The sequence below is a fragment of the Rhodotorula graminis genome (genome assembly GCF_001329695.1).
Source record: "Rhodotorula graminis WP1 unplaced genomic scaffold RHOBAscaffold_11, whole genome shotgun sequence".
Lineage (NCBI taxonomy): Eukaryota > Fungi > Basidiomycota > Microbotryomycetes > Sporidiobolales > Sporidiobolaceae > Rhodotorula > Rhodotorula graminis.
In genome coordinates, this window is record NW_017264938.1 from 261268 (window position 1) to 270829 (window position 9562).

General features: G+C 69.0%; 6 protein-coding genes across 6 annotated transcripts; 3 read left to right on the top strand and 3 right to left on the bottom strand.

The window, feature by feature from the left end:
- Nucleotides 1–657: 657 nt before the first annotated feature.
- On the bottom strand, nt 658–1521 carry RHOBADRAFT_66775 (uncharacterized protein; the record flags this gene model as incomplete). The annotated part of the gene is made up of 4 exons (XM_018419076.1): nt 1262–1521; nt 1160–1184; nt 877–1071; nt 658–805 (listed from the first exon to the last, which is right to left on the bottom strand). Coding segments are annotated over exons 1-4 (402 nt in total), but the record flags the coding sequence as incomplete, so codon positions are not given.
- Nucleotides 1522–1578: 57 nt separating this feature from the next.
- RHOBADRAFT_45842 (uncharacterized protein) lies at nt 1579–3510 on the top strand (the record flags this gene model as incomplete). The annotated part of the gene is made up of 9 exons (XM_018414675.1): nt 1579–1860; nt 1949–2042; nt 2111–2149; nt 2224–2323; nt 2393–2568; nt 2660–2728; nt 2822–2987; nt 3112–3236; nt 3401–3510. The coding sequence occupies 9 exons, from the start codon at nt 1579–1581 to the stop codon at nt 3508–3510; spliced, it is 1161 nt and encodes a 386-aa protein (XP_018269325.1).
- A 26-nt stretch (nt 3511–3536) lies between these two features.
- On the bottom strand, nt 3537–5144 carry RHOBADRAFT_55043 (uncharacterized protein). The gene is made up of 5 exons (XM_018417630.1): nt 5047–5144; nt 4617–4982; nt 4132–4364; nt 3977–3993; nt 3537–3856 (listed from the first exon to the last, which is right to left on the bottom strand). Exons 1-5 carry the CDS (start codon nt 5130–5132, stop codon nt 3590–3592), a joined length of 969 nt encoding a protein of 322 aa, XP_018269326.1. The 5' UTR covers nt 5133–5144; the 3' UTR covers nt 3537–3589.
- A 198-nt stretch (nt 5145–5342) lies between these two features.
- Nucleotides 5343–6871, top strand: RHOBADRAFT_55044 (uncharacterized protein; the record flags this gene model as incomplete). The annotated part of the gene is made up of 3 exons (XM_018417631.1): nt 5343–5451; nt 5521–5611; nt 5680–6871. The coding sequence occupies 3 exons, from the start codon at nt 5343–5345 to the stop codon at nt 6869–6871; spliced, it is 1392 nt and encodes a 463-aa protein (XP_018269327.1).
- Nucleotides 6872–7152: 281 nt separating this feature from the next.
- On the top strand, nt 7153–8456 carry RHOBADRAFT_55045 (uncharacterized protein; the record flags this gene model as incomplete). The annotated part of the gene is made up of 2 exons (XM_018417632.1): nt 7153–8223; nt 8318–8456. Coding segments are annotated over 2 exons (1193 nt in total), but the record flags the coding sequence as incomplete, so codon positions are not given.
- Nucleotides 8457–8554: 98 nt separating this feature from the next.
- RHOBADRAFT_55046 (uncharacterized protein) lies at nt 8555–9509 on the bottom strand. The gene is made up of 3 exons (XM_018417633.1): nt 9453–9509; nt 9045–9343; nt 8555–8969 (listed from the first exon to the last, which is right to left on the bottom strand). Exons 2-3 carry the CDS (start codon nt 9329–9331, stop codon nt 8717–8719), a joined length of 540 nt encoding a protein of 179 aa, XP_018269329.1. The 5' UTR covers nt 9332–9343; nt 9453–9509; the 3' UTR covers nt 8555–8716.
- Between the last annotated feature and the right edge of the window lie 53 nt (nt 9510–9562).

Below are 9562 nucleotides of genomic sequence, written 5' to 3' on the forward strand. Positions count from 1 at the left end.
GCGCCGGTCGCCTTCCCTTCCCTTCCCTCTCCCCCTCTCTCTCTCTCTTCTGCCGTACACGATCTTTTCTCCCTCTCCCTCTCACTCTGTCGCCGTCCATTTCAGTCGATCCCCCCCTGCGTCGTGCCCTCGTCGTCCATACCAGCATCCTCGCGCCCCTCTCCGTGCATTCCCCCCATCTCTCGCATACATCTTCCTCTTCGTTCAGCGCGCCGTACTGTGAGTCGAGACCTCAACGACGCAGCGCATCGCTCGACCGGCACCTGCTTTGACGAGACGAGAGCTGTCCTCGGCGCGGCGTACGAGCTTTGCAAGCGAGCGAGCGAGAGCCGCTGGCGGGTCCGTGCGAGCGAGGGCGCCTACTCGCCGAGCTCGACTGTCCGGGACGACGCTGCATCGTCCCTTGTGAGCGCTCACGCGGCAGGAGCGAGGGAGTGCAGCTCGACACTCGAGGAGGCGCGAGCGAGGGGAGGAGCTGGGAGCAGAAACGAGGTGAGCAGGAGCCAAGCGCTGCCCGCAAACCAGGACTCGATGCGCTTTCTGCCGCACAGGACGTGCTCTCGGAGGTACCCAAAGACAGCACGCGAGAGACACAGTGCCGGCGGGACGAGCTCTCTCGAGCTCTCTCAACCTCGCCAGCCAACCTCGCACTCGAGAAAGGGAGACGAACAGGCCGAGTCGCGTTTCTCGTCCTCGCAGACATCTAGAGAGAGAGGCTGATCGGGACTTTGCCCGGGCGAGTGGGCCAGGCTTGGTGGGAAGAAAGGGAGAGGTCAGGGCCGCTCGAGGCGGAGGAGGAAGCGGGCTGCGGGTTGAGGAGGGTCAGTGCGCGAGTTCACGACGACGATGACCGAGAACGAGAGAAAGCCGACGCACCGATCGATGGCCCAGACGACAGGAGCAGCCTGTAGACGAGGAGAGGGAGGGAGGGAGAAGGAGGAGGTCAGTAAGTCGACCTTCTCAGGCCTGCCCGACCTCGCCGCCGAGCGAGACGAGGACGCATCATGACATAAGTGAGCACCCCCAAGCCAAAGGTCGCACCGAGCGCTGCGATCTCGTCGAGGTCGGCCGCTGCAAGACGGGAGGAATCGAGGTCAGTGACCGGCGGCCGTCGAGAGAAAGGCCCAGGGCCTGCAGAGCGTGAGGGGAGGGGACGAACGGTGCAAGATGGTTGACCTGTGGCACTGCGGGACGTCCCACAAGCGTCAGGACGGGTCGTGAGGCCAAGAAGGAGGAGGTAGTGGGGAGGACGAGGACGCACCCGTTTCCCAAGCCCCGCACAGCGCCACCGGCATGCTCCGGACGCTTGTTGGACCTCCCAAAGTCCATGCCGAAGACGTACACCGGTCCTTGAGTCGTTGTCGATGTCGAGGGTGGTCGGTCGTCGAGGTTGCCTGATGACGACGCGGCGGGTGACCAGAGGCGCGGGAGAGCACGGGCGCAACGCCCAGATGGTCGAGAGGCTTGTGATAGCTCAGGTGAAGGTCTCGCGTGCGCTCATGTCTGTCGGCGAGGCGCGAGTGGTGCCGGGACGACGAACTCGCTCGTCGACGTCGACCTCGCTCTCTCTCCAGAACCATGCTTGTGTTCCACACGCCGCTGTCGGTGTTGCACGACCCGCCGCACGAGATCCTCTCTGGCTGTGTCCAGCCCTACTTCGAGTCGCCCGAGCGCTACCGCCGCATCCTCGCCGCCCTCGTCCACCCTGGCTCCACCTTCGAGGAACGCTGCCTCGACTGGACCCGAGACGACGTCCTCACGCCCGAGCTCGACAGCGCCGTGCTCTCAGTGCACGACGGCGGCTACCTCGACTTTCTCGCTTCAATCTACTCCGAGTGGACAGCCGAGGGCGGGTCGAGGGTCCGTCCTCGCTGCTCGCTCTGCCTCGCTCGTTGTGCCGTCGAGCTCGACTCTGCGCACGTCCTGATGCTCTTCGATACACGCACAGGACGCTGCCCTGCCAGAGACATTCTTGCGCGCCGACATGCTCCTCGAGCCGAGCGACGGCACCGAGGTTCAGGGGAGCGCCATTGCCCGCATCGGTGCGTCCCTCTGTCCCTCTTTCTCGCTCGACAGACACCTAGACTGACACTCTCGAACGTCGACACAGGGCGGCACTCGTTCGACCTCTCATCGCCCGTCACGGCCGGTTCGCCCTCCTCCCTCCCTTTCTCGCTCTCTCTCTCGTCGCGTCCTGTCGCTCACGCTGCCGCACCCACACAGACACCTACATCTGCGCTCTAGCGTCAACACGCGTCGCGCTCACGGCGCTCTCGGCTTTGCTCGACCCTTTATCGACCGCCCAAGGCGTCTTTGCGCTCTGGTGCGTCCTCCTCTTTCCCCCTCCTCGCCCACCGCCCACCCGCTCACCCGCCCGCCAACGCGCTCGCAGCCGTCCACCAGGCCATCACGCGACGCCGACGCTCTGCGGCGGGTACTGCTTCGTCAACACGGCGGCGGTCGCGGCGCGCGAGGCGCAGCGCGTCCTGCTCGGCGCCGGGGCGCGAGGCGACGGCGAGCCCAAGCCGCGCATCGCCGTGCTCGACGTCGACTACCACCACGGCAACGGTGCGGCTCGAGCTTTTCCTTTTTGCGCCTCTCGACGGGCCATGCGGGCGAGGAGAGACGGACTTGACGCGAGTCGGACCGATGCACGCAGGGACGAGCCAGGTCTTTTACGACCCGACGGTCTTGTACGTCTCGCTGCACGGCTCGCCCGACTATCCCTGTACGCCCGCTCTCTCTGTCTCTCTCTCCCTCCCTCGCCCGGCCTCCTCGCCAGCACCCCGCACCGCCACTCACGCACCCCGCGCGCCCGCAGGGTACACGGGCGCGGCGAGCGAGCGCGGCGCGCCGGGCACGGACGCCGAGGGCGCCAACGTCAACGAGCCGCTGCCGCTCGGGACGGACGACGAGGCGTACGTCGAGGCGCTCGAGGGCGCTTTTGGGCGCGTGAGCGAGTGGGGCGCCGAGGTGCTCGTCGTGTCGTGCGTCCCCTTGCTTTCTCTCTTCCTCCCTCCCTCCCTCCCTCCCTCCCTCGTCCCCCGACGAGCCTGCACCTCCCCGCCGCCGCACCTCACAACCTCCCTTCGACGCGACGCGCGCGCGCAGGCTCGGCGTCGACACGTTCGTCGACGACCCGCTGACCGACTTTCGCCTGTCGCTCGCGGCGTACCCTCGCATCGGTCAGGCGATTGCGACGGTCGGGCTCAGGACGCTGTTTGTCGTCTTGGAGGGTGCGTCGGGCGCGCGCGCGCTCTCTCTCTCTCTCTTTCGTTCCCTCCTCCGTTCCTCTCCCCGTGTCTCTCCCTCTCCCTCGCCCTCGCTCTCGAGGTCGGCGTCGCCGCCGAGCAAGAACGAGCACGACCCTGACAGCACGACGGTTCGGCCGTGCGCGCAGGCGGCTACGCGCTCGACTCGGTCGGGGCGTGCGTCCGAGGGGTGCTCGAGGGGTTCGAGCGCGCGAGCGGCGGCGGCGGCGGCGGCGGCGCTTTCGAGGGACGCGAGTAGCTCGGCTCTCGAGGGGCGCGAGGCAGGACTGCAACGAGGTCTTTTCCTTGCGCGTTCAGCTCACCGAGAGCGAGAAGAGCTACGCCGCCGGCCCCTTGTCCTCGCCCTCGCCCTCGCCCTGCCCCGCTCCCCCTCCCGCCGCGCCCTCCCTCTCCCTCTCCCTCTCCTCCTCGGCCACGCGCCTCACCTCGTCCAAAAACTCCTCTGTCCCCCTCGCGGCCCTCTCACCGAGCCCGAGCGCGCCGACGACGAGCGGGCCGGTCGCGCCGGTCCGGAGCGCGCGGTCGAGCGACGCGAGCGCGCGGCGGTACTCTGGGCTGCGGAGTGCGCGGGCGAGGCTCGCGCGCTGCGTGGTGGGGGAGGTGAGCGGGAGGTGAGGGGAGGGGGGGAGGAAGGAGGAGAGGTGCGCGAGGGAGGAGGGCGGGAGGGAGGAGAGGAGCGAGGTGGCGGTTGAGGGAGGGAGGACGTCGGGGAGGGTGAAGGCTGTGGCGGGGCGCGGGAGAGAGCGGGGTCAGGGATTGTGAGCGTGGCGGCGAGGGCGCGAGGCGGGCCGGAAAGAGGCCCGAGAGAGAGAGAGAGAGAGAGAGAGAGAGGGCGAGAGAGAAGGAGAGGGGAGCGCACCAGGGACGCCGCCGACCGACGCGCCACCGACACCACCACCGCCGCCCCCGCCGAGGTTGGCGAGGATGCTCTGCAGCTGCGCGAGCTGGGCCGAGTTGCCGAGCGCCGCGTCGCCCGAGGTCGCGGTCGCGGTCGAGGTCGAGGTCGTCGCGGGTGCGCGTGCGGGTGCGGGTGCGGCCGACGACGAGGAGGGTGCGGCCGAGGACATGAACACGTCGTCGGTCGAGGCAGAGCTGCGCAGGAGGGGTGCGAGGGGAGGGTCAGCGAGGGTTCTGTCGAGGGACGAGCTGCTGCGCCGAGTGCGACGAGGGAGCGAGAGCCTCTCTCTCTCTCTCAGTCTCTTGTCGACGTTGTCCTTTGGACAGTTGGACGTTGGTGAGGAGAGAGTGGGCACGCAGAGAGAGAGAGAGAGAGAGAGAGGGTCGGCATTACAACACGAGGGGAAGGAGGGAGGGTCACTGCGGGAGAGGGAGGGCGCGACTCACGCCTCGACGTCCATGGCGCCGTGCTCGTCGCCGTCGCCGGCCGGCTCTGCGCCAATGAGCTCGTTGACGCGGCGACGCTGGGACGTAAACTCGTCGTGCGAGAGGTCGCGCTTCTGGGCCCAGTAGAAGTGGCGGGCCGAGGACGAGAGGAACTTGAGGACGTGGACGCGGTCGGGGGTCGCCTGGTCAAAGGTGGCGTCGCCGGGGAAGATGATGAGGTCGTCGACGATGGAGCTGTTGAACGCGGGGGGCTGAAGGTGAGCGAGGGGTGCGCAGGGGAGGAGAGGGGAGAGGGGTGCGCACTCGGATTCGAGGTCCTTGTAGTAGAAGTGGAGGAGGCCGTCTTCCTCCTGGAGGTAGACGAGGCTGTGGTGCGAGGTGCGACACGAGGTGAGCGATGATGACGAGGAGGAGGAGAGGGAGGACGGACCCGCGACCTGGCTGGGGGACGACCGTGTTGGAGTCGCCCTGGCGCTCTGCCCTGCCTGCCTGGAACTGGAACAAGGGTGCCGACATGGACGCGAGTGGGAACAAGGAGGAGGAGGAGGAGTGGGAGCCGGAGCTCTTGTCCCTCTCCCCGCTTGACTCCAGCCTCAGAGGAGCTGCACAGAGCACTGCACTCACACCGCCCACTGCCACCCACAAGCACCCACCCGCCACCTCTCCACCCTGACCCGCGCTCCCCCCTCTCCTCCACCGCCTCCTCCCCTCATCTCTCGCTCAACAATGACGGCTACCAAGCCCGCCAAGCGCCTCAAGCTTCGCTTCGACAACCGCACCGGCCCACACCCCAACCCCACCGCCAAGTTCCGCTCCCTCGACGACTTCATCCAGAGTACGCTCCGCCTTCGCTCGCTCCCCCTCCTCTCGTCGCACCCAGGCTCACGCCCTCATGCTCCTGCAGTGTACAGCGCGTACCAGTGGACCGAGGGCTTCGATGTCAAGGCCAACACCGACGGCGCAACCCGTGCCCGCCTCACGTGCGCCACCAACCCGTCCGTCCCTTCTCTCACTTTCGTCCTCGCAACAAGCCCCAAGCTGACATCGCCCCACCTCCCGACAGCGGTTGCCCGTTCTCGATCAGCGCCGATTGGACGACCTTCACCATCGAGGACGACCCGTCCATCGCCGGCCAGTCGGGCTTCCGCATCTCGACGGCCAACTTCCGCCCCTCGCACGACCACCTCGCGCCGTACCTCCCACTCGACGTCCACAAGGAGAACGCGCGCCTCGCGCACCTCGACCCGCACGACCCGTCCGCCACTCGCCCGCCGCCCCTCGTGCCCGTCCCAACCCGCGGCGGATTCGCCGGCATGAGTGACGAGGGCAGCACCGACGGCGACGTCAAGCCGCGCTCGTTCGCCGCCCCGCACGCCGCTCGCGAGCCCGAGCCCGAGCCCGTGCCCGCGCACGCGCACGCGCAGCAGGGCTTTGCGGCCTCGGTCCCCTCGGCGGCCGCGACCCCGACCCCGACCCCGACCCTCGCCCACCAGTCGTCGTCGGTCGCGCCCTCGTCGGCCTCGGCGGCGTTCCACGGTCGCGGGACGGCCCCGAAGTCGCCGCCCGACACGGCGTCGTTCTTCACACCGGCGCCTGCGCAGCCGCACGTGCAGCAGTACGTTCACCAGCAGCAGCAGCAGCAGCAGCACGTCCACCACCAGCATCAGCAGCAGCAGCAGCACTACGCGCCGCCGCCGCACCAGTACCAGCACCAGCCGCAGCCCCAACCGCAGCCGCAGCCGCAGCCGCAGCCCGCCGCACGCGCCGCGTCGACCGCGCCCGGCGCGCCGGCGCTCACGCCCCTGCAGCAGGAGCAGCTCGTCACGCCGCTCGGCCAGTACCTGTCGGACATTTCGCCCGCCCTGATCTCGTACCTGTCAGACTTTGCGCACAACGACATCCCCTTGTCGACGACGGGCCAGGACCTCGTCGACCTCGACTCGGGCCACCCGGACGACCGCACCGTGTTTGACACGGTCAAGGACGTCAGGACCTTGCCCGTCTTTCTCGTCGCGCTCGTCGCAGACGGGACGCGCAAGGCCAAGCTGCGCCAGATGGCGGCCGCAGGCGGCGGCGGCGGTGGAGCGGGCGCGGGCGCGGGCGCGGGCGCGGGAGGGGGCGTCGACCCGCGCATCTCGGTCGGGCTCAAGAAGGCGGCGGCCGAGAAGTGGGTCCGCAAGAAGATGGACGAGGGGAGGGCGGTCCAGCAGGCGCAGCAGGCGCAGAGGGACGGGCCGGCCTTGTCGCGCTTGTGAGGAGGGGTGCCCCGCTTTGACCTCCTTTCCTGGTGTTTTTTGTAGCGTTTTCCGTCTCTGTGTGTCGTTGATGCCCTGGCGCTTGTCGCCTCTCTACTCGCACTTGCAACTATTTCGTCGTTCCCGCTTTCACGCTGCCTCGTGAGTACTTCGAGAGGGGCAAACCTGAGCGAGGAACTTGCGAGCGAGCGGCGACGCGTCTTGACGCGCGCCTCCCCTCCTCCTCCTCCTCTCCTTTCGCCCTCTCTCTCTCTCTCTGTCACCGACGAGTACCCTCAGCGATGGCCCCCGCGCCGCAGACGGTCCTCGCCCTGTCGAGCACCCCACTGCCCTCGCTCCCGTCGATCTCGCTCCTCCCCTTCTCGCTCTCGCACGACGGCCCCGCGCCCCTCTCGACCTTCTTCCTCCCGCGCCCATTCCCCTCGACCAGCACCAGCACCACCAGCGACACGCCCGAGCAACACCGCCAGGCGACGTTCCGCGGCCGCCGCATCGTCAGCAGCGAGCTGCGCGTCCCGGTCGGGTACCGCGGCCTCGTCTTCTCGACCTCGGCGCCGCTCCCGCCCACAACCGCGCCGGGCGACGACGAGGGCAGCACCACCACCGACCGCGCAGCCAAGCGCGCCCGCCTCGCAGCTGCGAGCGCTGCTGCGCTCGGCGCGTCGGCCTCCCCACCGCCGGACGACGACGACGACGACGAGGGGGCAGGGCGCCGCCGCTCGCCGCGCAAGGGGACCGTGGCGGCGAGTGCGGCGGCGCGCGCGAGGGCGAGGGCGGTGCAGGCTGCGCGGGCCAAGGCGGGCGCGGGCGCGGGTGCGGCGGCGAGGGGAATCGCGAGCAGGGGCAAGGGCAAGGGCAAGGGCAAGGGGTTCTCGCTCGACAGCGACGAGGACGAGGAGGGGGAGGAGGAGGACAAGCTGGACAAGGCGGTCGAGGTGCAGGAGCGCGAGCCGCTCGTCGGGCAGGACGACGCTGCGGTGGCCGCCATCGCCGCGCTCGCCCCTCCTCCAGCACCGCACCGCACCGCCTCGACCCTGTCGACGACGTCCTCGTCAGCGACGCTCCTCGTCTCGACGCCGCTCCCCTCTCCTCCCGCCGTCGCACAACACGCGCCCTCAGCCTCTCGCCCCACCTCCCCCTCCCCCTCCTCGCACGACCCGCTCCCCACCGCCGCGCACGCCGCGCACGACGCGCCCGACGCCCTCGCGCGCGACGAGAAGCGCCTCGTGCCCGTGTGCACCTTTGCCGCCATCGACGTGTGGAACCCAGACTGGCCCGTGCCTGGCGCGCGCGTCGACGAGGAGGACGACGTCGGGCGCGCGGTCGCAGAGTGGGTCGGCGTCGCGAGCAAGGTGCGTCCCCACTCTCTCTCTCTCTGTCTCTCTCTCTTCTCGAGGACGCGGTGCACGAGGAAAAGAGACCTGACGAGCTTGGCTCCCGCCGCAGATTCACGCTTACTAGACGCTGGTCGTCGCCCTCGAGGACGTAGGTGGCGCCGCCCTCCTTCTTTCTCACCTTTCTCCCACCTCACAGACTGTCGGAGCGTCTTTACTAGAACGGAGCTGTAACGCGCACGTGCTGTCCCTCGGTCTCTGCGTGCACGAGAGCTCGTCCGACGACTTGAGAAGGTGCACTCTGCGTCTCTCGCTCTTTCTCTCTCGGCTTGCAGTGGGTCGCGAGAGACAGTGAGCAGGCATTGCAACGACGAAAGGAAAGGGACGAGAGAGCACTAGGGGAGGCACAACAACAAAGCGGCGCGAGAAAGTCACATCGAAGCAAGGGGAACCTCCTCGCTCCCCCACCCCTCCCTCCTTCTCGACGTCCCTCCTGCCGACCCAAGCGCCTTCACTTGCGCTTCATGACCGGCATGGGCTTGATCCCTCCACCGCCGGCCCCTCCTCCTCCTCCTCCTCCTCCAGCCGGCCTGCCCTTGGCGCTCGAGCCGCCTCCCGCCCCGCTCGGCCGGAACGCGAACCGCTGCAGGTCGTTCGTGGCCGCCTGGCGCGACGTCGACGCGGCGCCGGACGCGGTAGACGACGCGGGCTTGGCGGCGGGAGCGGAGCGCGAGGTGGACGAGGAGGCGGTGGCCGAGCGACGTCTGCGTGCGGCGAGGCGAGAGGATCAGTGAGGTGGTCGCGCTGCAGGGGAGAAGAGAGCGAAAGAGAGGACGCACGCTTCGGCTGCGGCCGCTGCAGCTGCGGACGTCGCACCCTTGCCGACCGTCGTCGCGCCGGGCTTTTTGGCGCCCGCACCGCCCATCGCCGCCGGCGCCGCCGCCTTCTTGCCCTTGGCCGCCGCCGACGCCGGCGCCTTGTTGGCGGCCGCAGCAGCAGCAGCAGCGACGGCGTCCTTGCGCGCCTTGATGCACGCCGCCTTGCCACCGCTGTCGTTCCACCACCCGCACTGGTCGTCGGTCGTGCCCTCGATCTGCGAGAACTCGCGGAACGAGACGGGCTTCATGGCGGCGACGACCTGCAGGCGAGAGCGAGCGCGAGGAGGAGGAGGAGAGTGTCAGGACGGCTCGAGGCGGAAGACAAGAGGAGGCCGAGGAAAGAGAGAGAGAGAGTGAGAAAGAGCGCACCTGCAGGAGCTGCTGCGAGATGATGCCCTCGGCGTCGCAGTCCTCGTCGACAGCAGTCTGCAGAAGGCAGTGTGTCAGGGCAAGTCGGACAGACGATCGAGGAGGGAAGG

What these genes read in the sequence shown, in the direction of transcription:
- RHOBADRAFT_55046 (XM_018417633.1), bottom strand. Translation starts at nt 9,331, where the DNA reads ATGAAGCCCGTCTCGTTCCGCGAGTTCTCGCAGATCGAGGGCACGACC. An exon ending in GCAGCGGCCGCAGCCGAAGC is followed by an intron (nt 8,970 to 9,044) that starts GTGCGTCCTCTC and finishes CGCCGCACGCAG; the next exon opens with ACGTCGCTCGGCCACCGCCT.
- RHOBADRAFT_55043 (XM_018417630.1), bottom strand. Translation starts at nt 5,132, where the DNA reads ATGTCGGCACCCTTGTTCCAGTTCCAGGCAGGCAGGGCAGAGCGCCAG. An exon ending in GTCCCCCAGCCAGGTCGCGG is followed by an intron (nt 4,983 to 5,046) that starts GTCCGTCCTCCC and finishes CTCGCACCACAG; the next exon opens with CCTCGTCTACCTCCAGGAGG. An exon ending in GGCGCCATGGACGTCGAGGC is followed by an intron (nt 4,365 to 4,616) that starts GTGAGTCGCGCC and finishes CCTCCTGCGCAG; the next exon opens with CTCTGCCTCGACCGACGACG.